General features: G+C 40.9%; 1 protein-coding gene across 1 annotated transcript in view; it reads right to left on the reverse strand.

Annotated features, from left to right (window-relative positions):
- Nucleotides 1-5,567: 5,567 nt before the first annotated feature.
- The window catches only part of ube3c (ubiquitin protein ligase E3C), a 29,252-nt gene continuing 16,675 nt past the window's right edge, over nucleotides 5,568-18,144 (reverse strand). The window contains exons 18-24 of the mRNA XM_005912382.2: nucleotides 17,805-17,937; nucleotides 14,845-15,092; nucleotides 11,908-12,120; nucleotides 9,813-10,001; nucleotides 9,659-9,725; nucleotides 9,422-9,552; nucleotides 5,568-7,840 (exon numbers count right to left, since the gene is read on the reverse strand). Of these exons, the coding sequence (XP_005912444.1) occupies nucleotides 7,670-7,840; nucleotides 9,422-9,552; nucleotides 9,659-9,725; nucleotides 9,813-10,001; nucleotides 11,908-12,120; nucleotides 14,845-15,092; nucleotides 17,805-17,937 (1,152 nt within the window). The 3' untranslated portion in view covers nucleotides 5,568-7,669. The remainder of the gene's footprint in view (nucleotides 7,841-9,421; nucleotides 9,553-9,658; nucleotides 9,726-9,812; nucleotides 10,002-11,907; nucleotides 12,121-14,844; nucleotides 15,093-17,804; nucleotides 17,938-18,144) is intronic.

Genomic DNA, 18,144 nt, shown 5'->3' on the forward strand with positions numbered 1-18,144 from the left:
AAAGGTGAGTTTAAAGTTAATAATGGTGCAATGTATTATATTTACAGACAAGACAAATGCTGACAGCCTGTTTTTACCCTCCCTTATAAGAGGTTAACGTGAAAAAACCTTGAAAAAGTGGAGAGCGCCCCAGTGACCCCATAGCGTCAAGGCCGTGCAGGGGCGTGTCCAGATGGGTGTCATGGGGTGGCCCCAGCCCAGGTTGCAATATACCCCCACCCCTTTTGTTTTAGGGAATTAATTACATTTGCTGGTATAACATTTCTACTTTTGCTGGCCTGTTTCTAAGTCTTGATAGTTTAAGTCAAAGTAAAACATTTTCAGGTTGTTGTACGGTGTAGCTTTTCACAAACTGTCTGTGTGAGGAAGTTCTCTAACCTTTGACTTCAGACTCCAGAGCTATATGTGGATTTTTAATCTACATTGAGTCTTGCTGACAGAAAACTAATGGTAAATGGCCTGTATTTGTATAGCACTTTACTAGTCCCTAAGGACCTCAAAGCGCTTTACACATCCAGTCATGCACCCATTCACACACTGGTGATAGCAAGCTACATTGTAGCCACAGCCACCCTGGGGTACCTTGACAGAGGCGAGGCTGCCGAACACTGGCACCACCGGGCCTTCTGACCAGCTAACCTTCCGATTACAAGGCGAACGCCCAACTCTTGAGCCACGATTGCCCCAGACTAAACTAGATCAGTGTTAAATAGATTGCATTTTAAATTTTGTTTATCAGTTAATGTAAAACTTTGTAATGTGTTATGTTTCCGCCACTGAAAAAAATATTTCCTGACTGACAGAAAGAACTAAATTAAAATTTTGATTGAATAATTTTAGTTATTTTCTCAATTTTTAGTTATTTTCTCCAAAAACTTTGATTTAGTAAGTCAGAATTTTGAGATGCTTAACTAGATGCTTAAAATGTTTGAGATAATAACCCAAATTCTAAATTATATATGGCAAAAAAGTAGTTGTTTGTTTTGTTTAATTCAGGGTTTTTTTTTCCACTGGCAGAAATAAGCTTCCAGATTGTGAATTTAAAACAACAAACAAATAATGTTTAAATATTTCATTACCAAAAATGTGAAATCTATCATCTGTACCTTATGGTATTAGTTTTGCTGAATTAAAAAAAAAAACCTGTGGATGAAAATAGTGAATGTAGTGCATGGATACATCTGTTTTCTTCCTCCCAGCCCTTTGTCAAAATTAAACTAAAACTTTGAAACCTAAAAGCTGAAATAGGCTGTTTTTTATTTGTCTCATTTCCACAAACAGGTAGGTTTCAAAGTGGCTTTCATAGCATTATAACTTCTCTGTTTTGCACTTTATTGTTGTTGTTTTTTGGGGTTGTTTTTTTTTCTTTTTCTTTTTTTTTTTAAAAAAAGAACAGTTTTCTGTATTTTACGTTTATAAATTTCATAAGCACAAAGTAAAGCATCAAATTGTCTTAAAGAGAGGAAGAACAGTCAATGTGATAAACTATTTTAATTACAGCTATTACCAATGTTAATTACTGATTGGTATTTCAATCCTTGTCTGCATGTCGAAGTGTCATTGAGCAAGACAGTGAATCCCGAGTTGCCTCCCTTGTAAGTGTGGGAGGCAACTCAAGCAAAAGGTGCTTGAACAAATGTGTGAATGAGGTTTTTAGTAAGACGGCAATTGGAGTGCTCAAATAAGGTAGACAATCACTATGTAAGCACAGGTCCACATAGAGGGGTAAAAGTGACCTTCAGTTTACACTTAACTTTGTTTCTCAGTGACAAATATTATTAATATCAACGGGATAACCTGAACTATTTATAAATGAGTAGGGGGAAAACAATTTCTGCATTGTTATAGCCATTTTGCCTGCTGAATGAGGGTAATCAGTCGAAACTGCCCTTGATGACTGCCATTGACAAGTGAGAGGATATTTACTAAAAGGTTTTGTTAGGTTAGATTTTTATTTGGGATCACTAGAATCTATAGTTTTTTTAACCAACTGAATAATTACTTAGAAATCTGCAGACATATCAGTATAAAAGAATGTGTGGAGGCAGCTGTAGACACAATAACTGGTGCCTGATATCGGTCACGGCCACCTGTTAGCTCAGTTCCTGCAAAACAAGCATTTTCTATGAAGAGTGGGATATGGCTCTTAACAGGGTCCATTCGTCTTCTATATGTTCAAGACATTCCTTAATACAATTCAAAGTGTTACACAGGTTACATTTCTCAAAAGCTAAACTAGCAAAAATATTTCCAAACGTAGAGCCATTGTGTGATAGATGTAAACAGACTCCCGCTACTTCCCTTTATATGTTCTGGTCCTGTCTGACAATTGCTCCCTTCTGGTTATCCTTTTTTGAAGTCATCTCTAAAGCCTAAGCCTATAACATCTTGCCTTACCCCTTGGTCTCAATTTTTCTGGTATAATGACTGCTGCTCCCCCTGCCCGTTTACAGAGGGTCATTGCCTTTTCGTCATTATTAGCAAGACGCCTGATTTTATTTAAACGGAAGTCTACTACTGCTCCATCACACCACCACTGGATAAGGGATGTTATGCAAAATGGCAAGCTGGAAAAAATCAGATGTACTCTCAACTGATCCATCAGCAAATTCCACACAACATGGGACCCTCTGATAGCATACGTCAACAATCTACCTGGTCTGAAACTGTGAATGTTCCAGACCAGTTCCTACCACCCAGATAAATGCACATTCTCATATAAAACTCTGTGTAATTCATATAAAACTACATCTATATATCCATTTTTTTGAGCACCCATCTAATTCAAAGTCACAGGGTGGCTGAAGTCTATACCAGGACACCAGTCTATCACAGGGCTAATATGAGATTTAGTGCAGTAAACAATAAATAAATAAATAAAATGTAGGACAATGTTAAAGAACAGAAAATAAAATATTAACATTTACTGTTTAAAACGTTTAATTTCAGTGTAGTTTTCATCACTGTCACTGTTGGTTTTCTTTTAGATCAGTTGCAATATAGATAATATTTGACAGACTGAGATTTAGAAAGTTCAGATGAGATAATACAACACAAGCACTTGACTCGCTGTCAACACATGATTGTTTGTGCCTCAGATTCAACAAGGTGCTGAAAACATTCCTCAGAGTTTTTGGTCTATGTCAACATGATAGCATCAACAGTTGCTGCAGAATTATTCGCTGCACATTCCTCAAGAGAATCTCTCGTTAGCCCATGTGCCACAGGCGCTCTGCTGGATTGCAATCTAAACTGTGGAGGTAATTTGAGTACAGTCAACTTACTGTTTTCTTTAAGAAACCAGTTTGAGATGATTTGAGCTTTGTGACGTGGTTCGTTATTCTGCTGGAAACCATTAAGAAGATGGGTACACTGCAGTCATGAAAGGATAAACATGGTCATCAGCAGTACCAGGCAGGCTGTGGAGTTTAAAAGACGCTCAATTGCTACTAAGCGGCCCAAACTGTCCCAAGGACATGTCCCCCTCAAGTTTTCAACCTCAATAAACATGAATGCAACTAAAAGATATATAATTAAAGGTTTATTTATTCAAATAATCAATCATTAATGGAGATGCGCTGGTATTAACTAAATGCACACTAATCAAATAATTATTTGACCAGATTCCATTAAATTTAACATTTTATACTGTACATAAATAACAAAAATATTTCAAAACTAACATGTAATAAAATAACTTAATGGCACAATTAAGCCACCAGTGGCCTGAATTGTTGATACAAAGCAGGATGGAGCCACGCTCTTATCTTTACCCCCCAAAAATGACCCTAGCATCTGAATGTCACGGCAGAAACTGAGACTCCATAAGCTTGAGGCAACATTTTTTCATTTCATATATCGTCCACTTTTGGTGAGCCTGTGTGAACTGTAGCTGTGAACTGTCCTGTTCTTGACAGCTTCAGCCCACGGTGTGGTCTTGGTGCTGCTGAAGGCCATCTGCTTTAAGCCTTGACATGTTGTGCATTCAAAGATGCTCTTCTGCATACCTTGGTTGAAATGAATACCTTTCTTCTGTTCAGTTCAATTCAATTTAATGTTGGTTATATGGCGCCAAATCACAACAACACTTTCCTTAATACAAAGAAAACCCCAACAATCATGTAACCCCTGTGAGCAATCGTTTTGGCGACAGTGGCAAGGAAAACATTGTCCATAATATTTTAACAGGAAGAAACCTGCAGCAGGGAGGGTCGTCATGTGCCACGAGCGGTTGGGGTGAGGGGAGGAGGACGTTGTGGAGATCTAGATCTGGGATCTGACAAAAACTAAAACTATCATTAAAACTCATTTTATTTTTATTCAGTTTAGTTTTTTTATATTAATGTTTTAATCATTGAAACGCTGAAATTTGCAAAGTCTGTCGTTTGTTTTTATTTCCCGTTTTATGGTAATTTTGATGGTGCTCGTTTCACCGAGGGACACCTGAAAGCAGCACGTCATTGAGCGTGGACAGCAGCGTCGTTGCGGTGTCCTGCTCACACATCCGCGATGACACCCAACACCAGACTTTGCTGTTCACGCGCGCACAGTGGATGAAACGAGGCTGTCACGTGCCTCGCATATCCCCTAACAAACCTAGAAACGTGCCGGATCATAAGAAGCGCTTTCACGCGGCATTCAGGGAGCAAAAGAATCCGACAAACGGCTTTTTGCGCCACCTGTCGTGCGCACGAGAAACATCCAAAACCATAGAGAGGGGAGGGACAGGTTTCCATGTAAGCTCACCCGTTTCCCCTGCTATAAGAGGATACCCACTACACTAGCAGTGTGATAGTGGGACTTTTAATTGTAAATAATTCTCAGTATCACGCCTCTGCACAGGTGTAAGAGTTGGGCTGAATTTGATATACTGAAAAAGGCTTAGTGAGCCAGGGCCTAGTTTATATTGTACGATATTATAAGACTGTTTATAAGATATTATAAAACTGTTTGATCAAAACTGTCAAATGTAACCAGAAGAAAAGGCTCAGACTCAATTTTGAGCTTATTTTCAACACTAAATTTCAACTATGAAATAAGAAGGTAAAGTTCTCACATTTGAATACTGGCTTTCAATATTAATTTAATTATTTTTTAAAAGATGATCTCCCCTTGGGTCACACTTTAGAAATGTAGGATACGCACAGAAGACATATCTGAGGAACTGATAAGCAGTGAGGTGAACTCATCCTAACCCAAAGAAGTCAAATAAAGCAGGGCGGGTTATTGCAGTTTCAAACCGAAGTGAGGCTGAAATTACAGGCCTGCATTGATTTTAAATGGAAGATGAAGGTCGTTTTTGCAGTAAAAGCTGGCCGGAGCTCTTGCCAGCAAAAGAAGACCCAATGAAAATGACAGATAGCTATTAATTATCCTGGGCATTAAGGGCAGTCTGGATTTAATTAGACCCATTGAGCGGGAGGAATCACAGCAAAAATAGATATCATGCATAGGTCAGTGCTTTTCCATACTTTGAAAGTCTTCACTTAAGACTCTTTATTTTCTCGCCTTTCTGTGATCACTGTGGCTGAATTTGACGTGGTAACAAAGTAGGGCGACAACAAGAATGAGACTTAAAAATCGATCAGATTTAATTTAAACGGCAACCACAACTCACATAAGCTTGGGCTGATCAGTCTTCATGTCTAGACAGGCAGAAAGGCAGCACAGGCACTCCCTGTCCTGATGTACTGCTATGCCAAAGCCACTGAACCCACATTTCCTTCACAGGCTTCAGTGCCAGGAGAGCCATATTCATAAAAACAAATGAATTCATTGCTTTGATATTTCTGTTATTGGTTCGTGACCTTGAAAGGCTTCCAGAGGGTCTTCAGGTGTTTTCAAAGTAGTTTCCATGCAGCACTAAAGGTTGACCACCAGGTGGCAATCTGCTACAAGAAATATGTCAGCAGAGACTTAACTAAGATCTTTTAATCCACAACCTGGAGCTATGTCCCAGTTTTTTTGGTCAGAGTGCTCAGTAAATGGCCAGTTTAAACCTCAGGTTTGCTTCCATGTTAATTAAAATCCATGTTTTCATGCCAGCTTCGCAGGGACACTCACTTTGGTATCTTGTTTTGGAAAGCAGGCTACAATCCCACCCCCTCAAAACACCCTCAAGTGATTTTTTTTGATGCTTCCTCGCTCCGCTGCAAGATAAACAAGCCTAAAAGCTTCAATTAGCCCTTAAAAATCCTATGAGCAAGCTCAAGTAGCATACGCAGTGAAGATGATTCACAACATCCTGCATTAACTTTGTCAGTTATAATCCATCACTTGGTAATAGTCTTAAATAAATCTCATAGTAATTGAGATGAATCCCTCATTTCAATGACAAGTCTGGTTTTTAAGACCCAATTACCACTTTGAGTTCTCTGGCCCAGAGGATGTGCGGCGTATGAGAAGAGGGGGGCAGCGAGCTGGCTGCTTTGGCGGAGAAGCGAGGATGGAGAGATGGACTCGGTCCAAATAGGGATGGATATCTTCCTCAGGGGCTGCACTGCATTAGAGGCCAGGTAGATTTATGACAAACGCACACAATCTTAATTTGTGCTCAGCCCGATAATGCATCTCAAGGCCAGAATAGTTCTGCTCAGTGTTTCTTAACTGGATGTTTCTTTAATTATATGTCAGAGGCCATAAAACTCAAGAGGAGATTTTCCCACAAAGCACTGTTTTATGTCTCGGTCATTACTGTAAATTACAAGTAACAAGAAAATATGGAGGGAAAAAATCAAAAAGAAAAGTGGGTTTATTTGTTTCCATACACTCTTATTTTTTTTCAGCCTGTTGGTACACTGATCATCTGTAAGCCTCATCAAACATGACACAGTTGCTGCTTCCCCCCACTAAAAAGCAAACTTGCAGGAGGAAGGAGAGGGGGGGGGTCGTTCACCTTAAAGCAGACGTGTGTGAAAACAGAAACTCGTCACGTGAAAAGGAGAGAGGAAAAACAAACCTGTACAAATACTGAATAGATGAATAATACAAGAGCAGCTGTAAACATATACATATTCACACAAAAAAAAAAAAAAACCAACCTTCAGTGCTCCCCTCCCCAAACATCCAGCAAGACAAGTCATTTCTATTCTTCAGATGGCGTGTGCACACTTACTGTATCGTTATCAGACACGACGGTTAATACTAGGAATAATAACAATTCGAGAAATCACAAAAACCTGCAGGTTCACCGACCTCTACGTGAAAATTTATGACGGCTGTACACAAAAGCTCCTCCTGCCTCCGCAGCCCTTGGCTTTACAGTCCTGCCCACTCTGTCCCCCCCAGTCTGTTGTTATATTGCCTTTTTTTGTTTCAACATGATGCCGCTTAATCTTTGGTGAAAACATTTCTCCATTCAGTTACACATTTGTTTTTTGTTTTTTAAATGTATGCACAAAATACCTTCTGCAAAATTTAACTAAGCTGCTGATCTGTCTGAAGAATAAGAAGGGATTCAACATTTCAAATGATTTAAAAGCACCCTTCTTTCAGTCTGTGGGGGAGCATTTCCTCACCATCGGCTTGGCACACACGCACGCACGCACACACACACACACACACACACACAAACAGTAAAATCAGTCAGTGCATGGTTTGCTTTCCCTCGTCTATTTTCAGTCTTTCACCCCAAAGCCACTTCTGTGGCGTCCATGTCTGGAGGCACAGCTCAGCTCAGCTCGAACCCGGAGGATGACTCGATGGCATACAGCAGCTTGTTCCTCATCAGGTGCTGGTCGCAGAACTCGGGGAGCTTGAGCAGGTTCATGCAGGTGCTGGCGGTGGGCAGGCGATCCAGGTCAGTCCCTCCGTTGTGGATGCAGAAGGCCGGGTAAAGCTCCTGTTTATGAGTGAAGGGCTTCGATTAGAAACTGATAGAGAGAAATCTCTACATCCCCGAGGTGTTTAAGAACCATGGAAATTAAAAAGAAAAAAAAAAAAAAATGAGGCGACAAGCAACACGTGTCCGTAATGATCCCAATTTCAAAACCAATTCAGATTAAGCAATAACTGTCAACTTCCACAAGGGGATAAATGTTAAAAGAGAGACATTAAGTGCTAAGCTAATACAGTGGAAGTATAAATTGAGGAAATAATCTTAGTGCTTGAAAGGTACCGAGTGGGGAAATCAGCCCACGGTTTGACCCTTGGATGAGACGCTGGAGGAATGGTCATTTCATGTTGTCTAGCTGGCATTTTTTTAAATCAAGCCTCTCGCCGATGAGGCCACCTCATCCGCAGGCGGTGACACGGACCGTTTCCATCACTGGCCGGGCCAACGCACCAGGTACTCCGCCCTGATTTCATCCTGCTTTTTAAAGTTAGCATAGATGGCTCAGCGGCCACACTTGCCCGATTAAATGGCTCTTTAGGGGTTTGGCCATAATGACCCCATTTTTCTGACAATTACCGTATTAAACTATCGTTGCTTATTGAGAAAGTGTCATTACCGCAGGCATCATTTTGGGGGGGAAAAATGGAGAGTTTCCATCATCTTTTTTAAACGGCTTCTCCTGACAGAGCTATTTCTCCTCTAATGAATCCTGGGCCGAATCACGACAGCTAATTAAAGCTTAGCTGGCTTGAGCTGAGGGCCGGGTCAGGGGCCGCTTCCCTACGAATTACCGCCTTCTGCAGCCCAGAGACGAGCGGAGGCGGGAGGAGCGGAGTCATATTTATCAATGGTGGAGTAAAGGCAACACTCAAACACAGAGAGGAGGAGAGTGTTGCTCCCCACAGCGCAAAAATCAAGTTTTCTTAACCGATGACAATAACAAGGAGTACTAAAACCAATCATATCATGATTACACCTTCTGGTTTGACAAAGTATGACATAAAAATTGTTTAATGGCTCAGAGTAACACTTTCTCCTTTTTTCTCCTATCTCAAACTACTTAAGTGTCCCACAAATCAAGTCAGTGAGAAAGCGAAACAGCTTCCAATTAGGAAATCATTTCAGAAATAGGAGGTTAGCGGTAATGATTCAGCAAACGGTCTTCAGAAGTAGATGGATGGAGTTTCCTTGCATATTAATCTCGCAGAAAACTGCTGCTTTCTGCCCCGTCGCGCAAAGTTGAAAAGTTCAAGAGGCTACCAAGTTCTGAGCGGCAATATTTGACCAGCCAAGGTTTTTCCAGCCAAGCCCACGCATGCGAAGCTGCAGACAGACTTCTTCTGCAGAGGAAGGTCATGAACTATAAAACAACAGTGGACGTGGTGATAAGACTCGGGTCTTATCGCCAGCTAATTTGAAAACGATCATTTTCTAAGCTGTTATCAGTCTGGGCATTTTCATTACAAGCCTATTAAAGAGGGAACACTCCCTTCTGTTGAGGATGGAGAACCAGAGGATAATGGTGGGCAAGGCAAGTGCAGAGAGAAGAAGGGGAGGGGGGGGGAGTGAGGGGAAAGTCCACATCACCTTGAAGCCCAGCAGCGGTGGTCTGGAGCAGCTGGTGACAAACTTCAGCAACTTGCGCTTTTCGTCATCTGTGAATCCTTCGACCACCTCCCAGAAGATCTGGATGACGGGATGAGTGGCTGAATACCCGCCTGAAGATGACGATGAGGGTGTAAAGTTAGAATGAAATTTCTCAGTTCTATAAATGAGAATTTGCAGAAAAAACATACACAAGAAAATAAAGCACTTTGTACCTACCTGAGTAGTTTGTAAAGTTTTTTAGGTCGTCGAGACAAATTGGCACATGAGCCCCAGATATCAGAACCTTTAAGATGTATAAAGCATATTTTTAGCTTCTTTAACACATTTTATGTTTCTTCAGGTTCAGTTATTTATGTCACGTGTAGAATACCTGAATCTCCTGCTGGTCAAACATGCGCAGCCACTCCAGGTTGACCACATTGGCCAGACCCTGTCTGAAGGCCAGGCAATGAGGCCTGATCTGCTTGTTGAGCCTGTAGTCAGCCACCAGATGGATGTAGGCTATTCGGTTTGCCGTGGTCACAGGAATATCTTTGCCTCCAAGCTTCAGCTCAACCACCTGCATCAGAAGGCACACGAGGCATTTACACGGTTCTTTCACAGTTCTTCATTTTCTCTTTAAAGTTCTTCAGTTGCGAGGTGACCGTTCGAGTATTTATTTGCAGCGTGCAGGATTTAATTCAATAACACAAAGGTCATTAAAATAGTTTCAGCAGCACTCTGATTAAAGGTAAGGCTCTCTCCATGCAAGTGTGAGGAGAAGTGCACTTCAGTGTTTCCAAATATAGCCTGACTACTGAACATCTGGTCCAATACAATTTGGCCCAGTGTTCTCTTTTCATTAGCTTTAGAGCAGTTAGCACTTGATAAGATGTGCTCGTCTCAGTTCATAAAGCTGGCAGTGCGATGACATCATAGCATCGGCAGGAGTAAGAAAAAAAAAAAAGAAGTAATGTTCATCTTTTTCCAACGCTGTCTTGGGATATGAGATCTTGTGTTTAGACAATTAAATTACTCACATGTATAAACGTGACTTCAGAAACTTTATTTCCTCTTTCTTTTACTCCACTAAATTGATTACAGGGGTTTAAAAAAATACTCACTGCCTTTGTTGCTGCTGCATTTCCTGCAAATACTGCAACACTGCACCACGTGGCAATGTGAAAAGTTTTAATCAGGACGATCCGCACGGCGGATTAAATCTCATCTCAAGGTACTGCAGGACTGGGTTTGCATTAATTTTCCTAATTTTAGTCAGTGTGTTATTTGCAGCTGTGTCTTTCTACCTAAAGTGCCAGTTATCAGCTCAGACTCTTCCGGATGAAGAAAAATATGAACTTGCACTGATTTTCAGCATCACTGTCACAGATAGCTCGACTAAAATGAGCTCAACATCATCGTTTTGCAGTGAACAACTTTCAGCTGCCACGTTGGATCAGGTTGTCATGCTGGAACCAGTTCCCTTTCTGTTTGTTATTTTTCTCATAAACCTCCAACACGTGGCAAACAGGAACACCGCTTTTAACAATGGTCGTATGCAGACGGTCACAAAAACTGACCGATAAACACTTTACAGGATATTTGTTTAACTAAAATAAAAACTATTGTCTGAAACTGCAGCGGTGATGAATCAGCACCTCTGACGCATTCTTAACAAAAACTGATCGATAAGCTTCACAAAGGCGTTCAGTGCCGCAATACTCAGCCAGACCGCACTATAATGTAAGCGGTTTTTCTTGTGGTTTTTTGTGTTATTTTTCAGCTTCTACCTTTGCACTGCTTGTGGTCTAACTTAAAGTTAATCATTTTCTGTCTTTTTCTCACTCACAGTGGATTCTGATTATGTGCTAATGTAAGAGAATTACTATTGTTATCTTGCTTGCTTTGGCTATCTCACGAGGGCAAATGCAGGGCAGACTGCTCCCGGGTGTGTGCCTAATCTTTCACAAATTGTTTTCCCTGTCGTGTTTGCGACCAGGAGGGCTGTACCGTGACTCAACCATTTCAGGTGTTTGAGAAGAGCTAATACGACGCGCTAAGACCCTGAGTAAACAGGAGCTCCGTGCAGAGTGCAGGTCTGGGCTTAGGTGACTCAGAGTGATGGTGGTTGTTCACCTCCGGAGCCTTGAGCTTTGGAGGGGGCGTGCTTAAGAGCAGCTAGCTGCTTCTGTCAGGCGTGCTGTGAGGTAATTTCTCGGGGAAAGGCAGGTGGAACGGTCAACAGAGCTGCTGTGTTCGCTGCACCGCAGCAGGGCTTAGGGTGACAGCGGTGACGTGCTTTATCTCTCTCAGAGCTGAAAAGTGGTACATTATGAAGGAAATGAATTATTAACGCCACAAAGAGAAACCAAACAGGAGGAAGGACAGACGGCTAAGCATGACCAGGATACAAAGAGATGGAAAAAAAAAAGTACACGTGAATCATTTATCCAACTAAATCCCACCCTGTCCCCAACCCCGGTCACCTGAGCTTCTCCCAGATCGTTGTTGACCACGGTGAAGTTAAGGCCCAGCTCTTCCACGTCACCCTCGTAGCTCTTGAGGAAAAGCAGGTTGCGATACATCTCTGGGTCCAGGGAGGCCAGGTGGTGAATGTCCACATCTGCGCTGGTTCCAAGAAGCTTGGATAGGAAGAAACTCGCAAAGGGCAATTCCACCAGCATGTTTTCATAAAGCGCCTGCGGGAAAATGTTGATGTTAATCCCTTAAAGCCTGCATCAAGAAATAATTTGCCACGAAATTCTGTTTTGTTTTGGGTTTTTTTTAATTGAGGGTTTAAACCTTCTGACAAAAACTCAAAATTGATTTGTATAATATTTTCTGCATTCAGCATAAAATCTACCTTTACCGCACCAAATCCATTCAAGTTTAGCAGTAAGCAACATCTCATTAAGGCAACTTTTAATACAGGGAGTTGATTCTAAATTCGATTCCAATTAAAATGTATTTCTCTGTATCAATCGTGCCCTCCTTTAGAGTTTGTATTTGTCCAACCAGACAAGCCAAATATATTCAAACTACAGTCCAGGTGAACGGGAACACTGTACCGTTTAGAAAACCAAATACGTCGCTTCCTAAATTATTCAGCGTCTTCAGAGATTTACTCACTTTTAGAGGCAACCTCAAGTGGCCATTTTTTCTGCCTTTTTGTTTTTTAGTTTCATTGCATCAAACACCACCATTAAATAACTAAGAGCCTGCTTCCAGCAGCAACCAAAATGCTAGCAAGCACATATTAAAGAAGAAAAAAAATTATAAAATATCACATTTGCCTGAAACTCCTAACAATGAACGAAGTGATAGAGACTTTATCTGATCACATCTGAAAATACACAAAACAACCTACCGCAAACACACACGCTTCTGCTTCACCGGACTCAAACTTTATAAATGCCAATTCTCACCTTGACCTTAAATGCCATTAAGTACCACAGCCGGGCAGGTGACTCATAAAACGAAAAGCTAATGTACTTGAATAGTCCGAAAAAGAGCCCATTGGAGACATTAAAATATACAGGTCTTTATAAATGATTGCGCTAAAAACCCTGACTGCATCAGCTAAATGGATTATAAATCTAGAGGATTTCCATAATGCATGCATCTTAAACACACACACACATGCAAGCATAAATCACGGCTATTTTCTAAACACAGGTTAATTGTGCAACTCCAAACATTGTCTATTTTTTATGCAAAATAATCCACTTAGCATTTCTCTCGTGGCCGCGACTCATTTCAGACCATATGCGCGGCGTGGCCCCTTGAAACCTATCAATAACACTTGTGCTGGGAAGAGGCAGCATTAAGTATATGGAAAAAACCTGTAGCCTTATTTTTTTCAATGCCATTTACTTTATTTATGAGTGTTTATTGCCAGAAATTGTGCCAAAATGACTTGGGCTGGAAAGAATTAATTATTATGGCCCAGGCCCTTTTAATATAAGTGAGTGCAGTGGCAACGCAATTAAAGCAGATCGCGGCACCATCAGGTGGAATAAATGCCAACAACATTGCAGGTGCATTCTGTTAGCTGCCAAATAAACTCCTTAATTTACAACATTAAAAATCAATAAAATTATAATGCCTTCCAAACGCATCTCTATCAATCAGCAGTGCAGAACTATCAGTCAGAGAGCAGACTGTGCAGAGAGCTGGTGTTTGGGTCGGATCAAAGCAGTTCACAAAGAGAAAAGGCCACTGCCGAAGAGGCTGGAAGAGAATCTTGATATTTGGACAAACGCATGCTCCCATCTAGATTAAACGCAACTTTTTAATCTTTAGGTTGAAGCGATGCCACCGCAGCAGCAAAGTAACCTGTTTTCATGTTTTCCCATTTGTGGCTTAAATCTTTCAGCTTGTCAGCTGGGTGGACAAGTGAGGAAGAAGGATGATGGCCGGCCTCTATTCTGATGTTCAATCCACTTTCAGTGAGTACCCCCAGACAAGCCACTCCTGCCTGTAATACATCACCTCCACAACAATGGCACGCCTCGGACATTAATTAACAATATTAATCTCCTGTGTCCTTTGAGCCGCGCCGTGCACTGTGCACACTGCAGCAGCGGTGATGCAATCCCAATCTATATAAACGGTTGCCTTTTATCCAGGCAATAACGGCACTAAACAAATATCAATACACCTCTCAAGTGGCCACTCAAACGTCCATTTTTATGGAGAAAGAGGAACTTAAGGTAAGGTTAATTGAAAGTCAAATTCAAATTAATTTCCCACCGCCTAATTGCCTGAACCATTAGCTCTGGGGAGCACAATGTTGCAAGACGTAGGGGTGGGGAGCTTGTAACTGCTGATTGATCATGTCTCACTTCCACAGAATGCAGAGAAGAAGAAGAAAGGAGAGGAGGGGGGGGCTCAGAGCTCTGATAAGTGGACTGGACCACCCAGGGCCGAGCAAGAGAGAAGAGACCTGGATGTTCCTGACTGTAAAAGAGATCAAAATGCTATTACCACATGCTTTGAACGCTTATTTATGTCCTGCCTCTGACGAGCTGCTGATTTAGTGCCAACCAAATGTGATCACTACACAAACAAGAGGTAGGAATCATCGGCTAATGGAAGATCTAATTGAGAGGCGACCGCTTGTCATGAGGTAATTCTTCTCCAGACTGAGATGATACCACCCCCCCCCCAACAACGCACACCCCTGAAGGAGGCATCTTGATAAACAATCACCACCACATGCATTAAGGATGATTTAGAAACATTAGGCTCTAATAAATAGTGCCATCAGGCAAGGAAAGGGGCAGAAAAACAATGCTATCAACAGATTATGCAAACTGCTCATTAATGAAAATAAAGCCCACGCAAGTGCCAGATTTAAGTTCTTGACAAACTCCTCCATTATATAGGTTAATATTTCTTAGTGTTTTACTTTGGAGGCTCACCTTTCCGAGGATCCTGCCTAAGAAGTAGTAGTGTCTGGTGAACGAGTCTCCCACCAGCATCTCTGCAGCGGGGCTGGGGTACAGCAGGCCCTCGTTGGTCGTCTTGAAGAAGCCCTGGTTGGGGTTGAAGCCCGATTTGAGGAGCTCATTGAGGAACTCGCGAAAGATCCCACCTCCGTCGATTCCCGCCTCATCCAGACCGTGAGCGTTCAGCAGGTGCACTCTGATCCTCTTCTTTAGGTCCGGTTCTTAAAAAAAAGAAAGAAAAAAAAGACACGGGACATCAGGAAGATTTCATCAAGGTACAACAAGAATAAATATTAAAGACACTCTCTGATAACATTCATGGTCACAGTAAACGGAATTTATTTTCCCTCCATAAATGTCACCAACAGCCTCCTGAAGATCTCAGAGATTTTTTATTCTTCACTTCACATTAATTCAAATTAATTGAGACACACTGCCAGTATCTTCAGTCTAACAGTTAATGGTCATGTTGTCAGTTTTTATGATCACAAACCTATTTCCTGCCATGAAATTGAGAGAACAGCATATAAACGGAGGTTTTCACAACAAAGCTAGCTGCTAGCTTTAAAACAATAGTTTTAGCTTAAAGGCATATAAGGAAACAAACCATTTCCTGTGATATAAGTGGTGTGAGATTGTTATAATTCAGGACAAAACTGAACTCTTGCATCATTACTTTAAAGTTCGGTTTGACCTTGGTTACTCTTGGAAGTTAGGAGACTGAGTTTCTTGTAACTCTTTGGCAGCCCTGTGGATCAGCAGCCACAACATGCTGCTTTTTACATCACGTGTACACTGCATTCAGTATTTCTAATCATAAAAAATACACTTTCATATGTTTTTAAAGCTTAAAATCGTCTGTTGTCTGATTTTTCCCCCCGATTAAACAATCCTTGCTGACTTATTTTCTAAGTGCTTTTATGAGCTAACAAATGAAATGTGACTGTGTTTACCAAACATGCCCTTCCTGGTAATCAGCTGGATGACCCCCATTGTTTAAAATACCCCTATATTTATGTAGTTTTACTTTGTTCTAAGCAGGAAATCAGTTTTGCAAGTAAAAATATAAACTGTTGTGAATAGAAACAATTAAATGCATATAAAAAAACAGTGATTAACACATCAAAGTAATCTATGGCTCACGGCAAAGGAGAAGAAATGAGCGGAGAGGCCCAACAACTTGTAAAAGTTAAGATCAAAGTCCAGATTTTTAGGCCATTTTGACAGAATCACATTAGTGGAGGTTTGCAAACATTCACTTACATAACTTCCTCTACCTTCTTCCTAACTTTTGCCTTAAGTGACCTTCTGAGTAACCCTGTGAAACCATTTACACAGTGACTAAATTATTTCATATTCAGTGCAGCCGACAGGAAATATTCCTGTTCCATTTTGATGTCACCTTTATGTTAAAACAAACTTGAACATTTTATTGAGCTGACTGGTTCTATTTTTTTTAAATAATTAATAAATTTGCAATTATTTTGACTTGTTATTATTATCCATCTATTAAATATTAAAAGGTTCCTTTAGAGGGTTGAACTTATTTACTATCAGAAAATGTAAAAACAGTATTAATGTATGCACTTGCCACCCACTGTTAGGGAAACTGCTCATTAATCCAAATATGTAATCAGCCAATCACAAGGCAGCAAATCAATATGTTTAGGCGTGTAGGCATGGTCGAGACGACCAGCTGATGTTCAAACTGATCGTCAGAATGAGGAGGAAAGATAATTTAAGTAATTTTTAGCATGGTGGCTGGTGCCAGACGGGCTTTTCTGAGTATTTTAAAAACTGCTGATCTGCTGGGATTTTCCACACATAGTCATCTGTAGATTTTAAAGAGAATGATCCAAAAAAGAGACAATATCCAGTGAGCAGTAATTGTCTGCATGAAAATGCCTTGATGAGGTCAAAGTTCAAAGGAGAATGGTCATGCTGCTTCAGGCAGACACAAATAACCACTCATTACAGCCACGGTAGAAGAAGAGCATCTCTGAACACACAACACACTGAAATTTGCAGTAGGTGGGCTCCAGCAGCAGAAGATCACACCAGGTGCCACTGCAGCTGTTTTCTGTCCACTAAGAAAGAGAAACTGAGGCTACAATTTGCATGGGTTTAGTATCGTGGATATGAAGCCGACAAATCTACAGCCACTGTGTGATATGGAAACAAGTCAACATGGACCAAAATCTCAGAGGAATGTTTCCAGCATCTTTTTGAATCAACGCAACAAAGAATTAAAGCATTTCTGAAGGCAACCCAGTACAAGCAAGGTGTACCTAATGAAGTGGACATTAGGTGTGTATATATTCCCACAAGTCTGAAGTGCTGTGCGTTTTAATCCAACAAACATATTTTGCACTAAAGCACTTTCTTGACCTGCAAAATATTATAATCAAATTCTGTAAAAGGTCATCTTTCAGAATAATTAATGTATGGCAATAAATCAAGACAGCTATAACGTATATACACACATGAATGATATAGATCATGTCTTTAGCCCAGGTCTCCTACTACTCTTTTTAATCAGATTGCTCCCTCTCGAGCACCCTTTCAAATTCAAACACAAAAGAGGTGACTTAAAATAATTGATTCTGCTTTTATGCGCTCCATTATAATAATCGCGACCACAATTACGGCTTTACTGAAATTCAATACTCTGCACAGGAGCCAACCTTCATCTTTGCTGTTAACCAAAACCTTGATCCTTGATATTAAGATTTTAATGGAGCATAACAAGAGTTTCGGGAACATTATCGGCATTTACTACAGAATGCCGCCTCATTTCTTGTGCTCGGAATGACGCAGCTGCACGTTTTCTATGGTGTAATGTGCTATGATGTACTCGCTTCACATTGTTTACCCACAAAATAATGCACGTATTACAGTTTTCTTTTATTGAAACTGTAACGCGCATGCAGTACCGTTTTCTGGAGAGAGTTTGTCGTAGGCGTCCTCATATATGTAGTTGCGCCTGATGGTGACATTGATGCCGTCGGGGAACGGGCCGTCCCCCTGCACATCTCGCTTGTCGGCGAAGATTAACCTCTGGAAGATCTACAAGACAGACATGAACCCGGTGACAGGGTCAGTGACAAATCCTGGGAGTTATAAAATGTTTAATCCTGCGAATTATTTTGAGCTTTAGATTTTGAACATACAAACACGAACAATTCCTAAAAGCAAAGCGCTGCTAACCAATGATGGGTAAAATCCAAATATGTAACTGGATAACTGAAACAAATGGATTTTTGCTTCTCTACT

This window comes from Haplochromis burtoni, unplaced genomic scaffold, assembly GCF_018398535.1.
Source record: "Haplochromis burtoni strain Fernald_Lab_line unplaced genomic scaffold, NCSU_Asbu1 Contig_1, whole genome shotgun sequence".
Classification (NCBI taxonomy): domain Eukaryota; kingdom Metazoa; phylum Chordata; class Actinopteri; order Cichliformes; family Cichlidae; genus Haplochromis; species Haplochromis burtoni.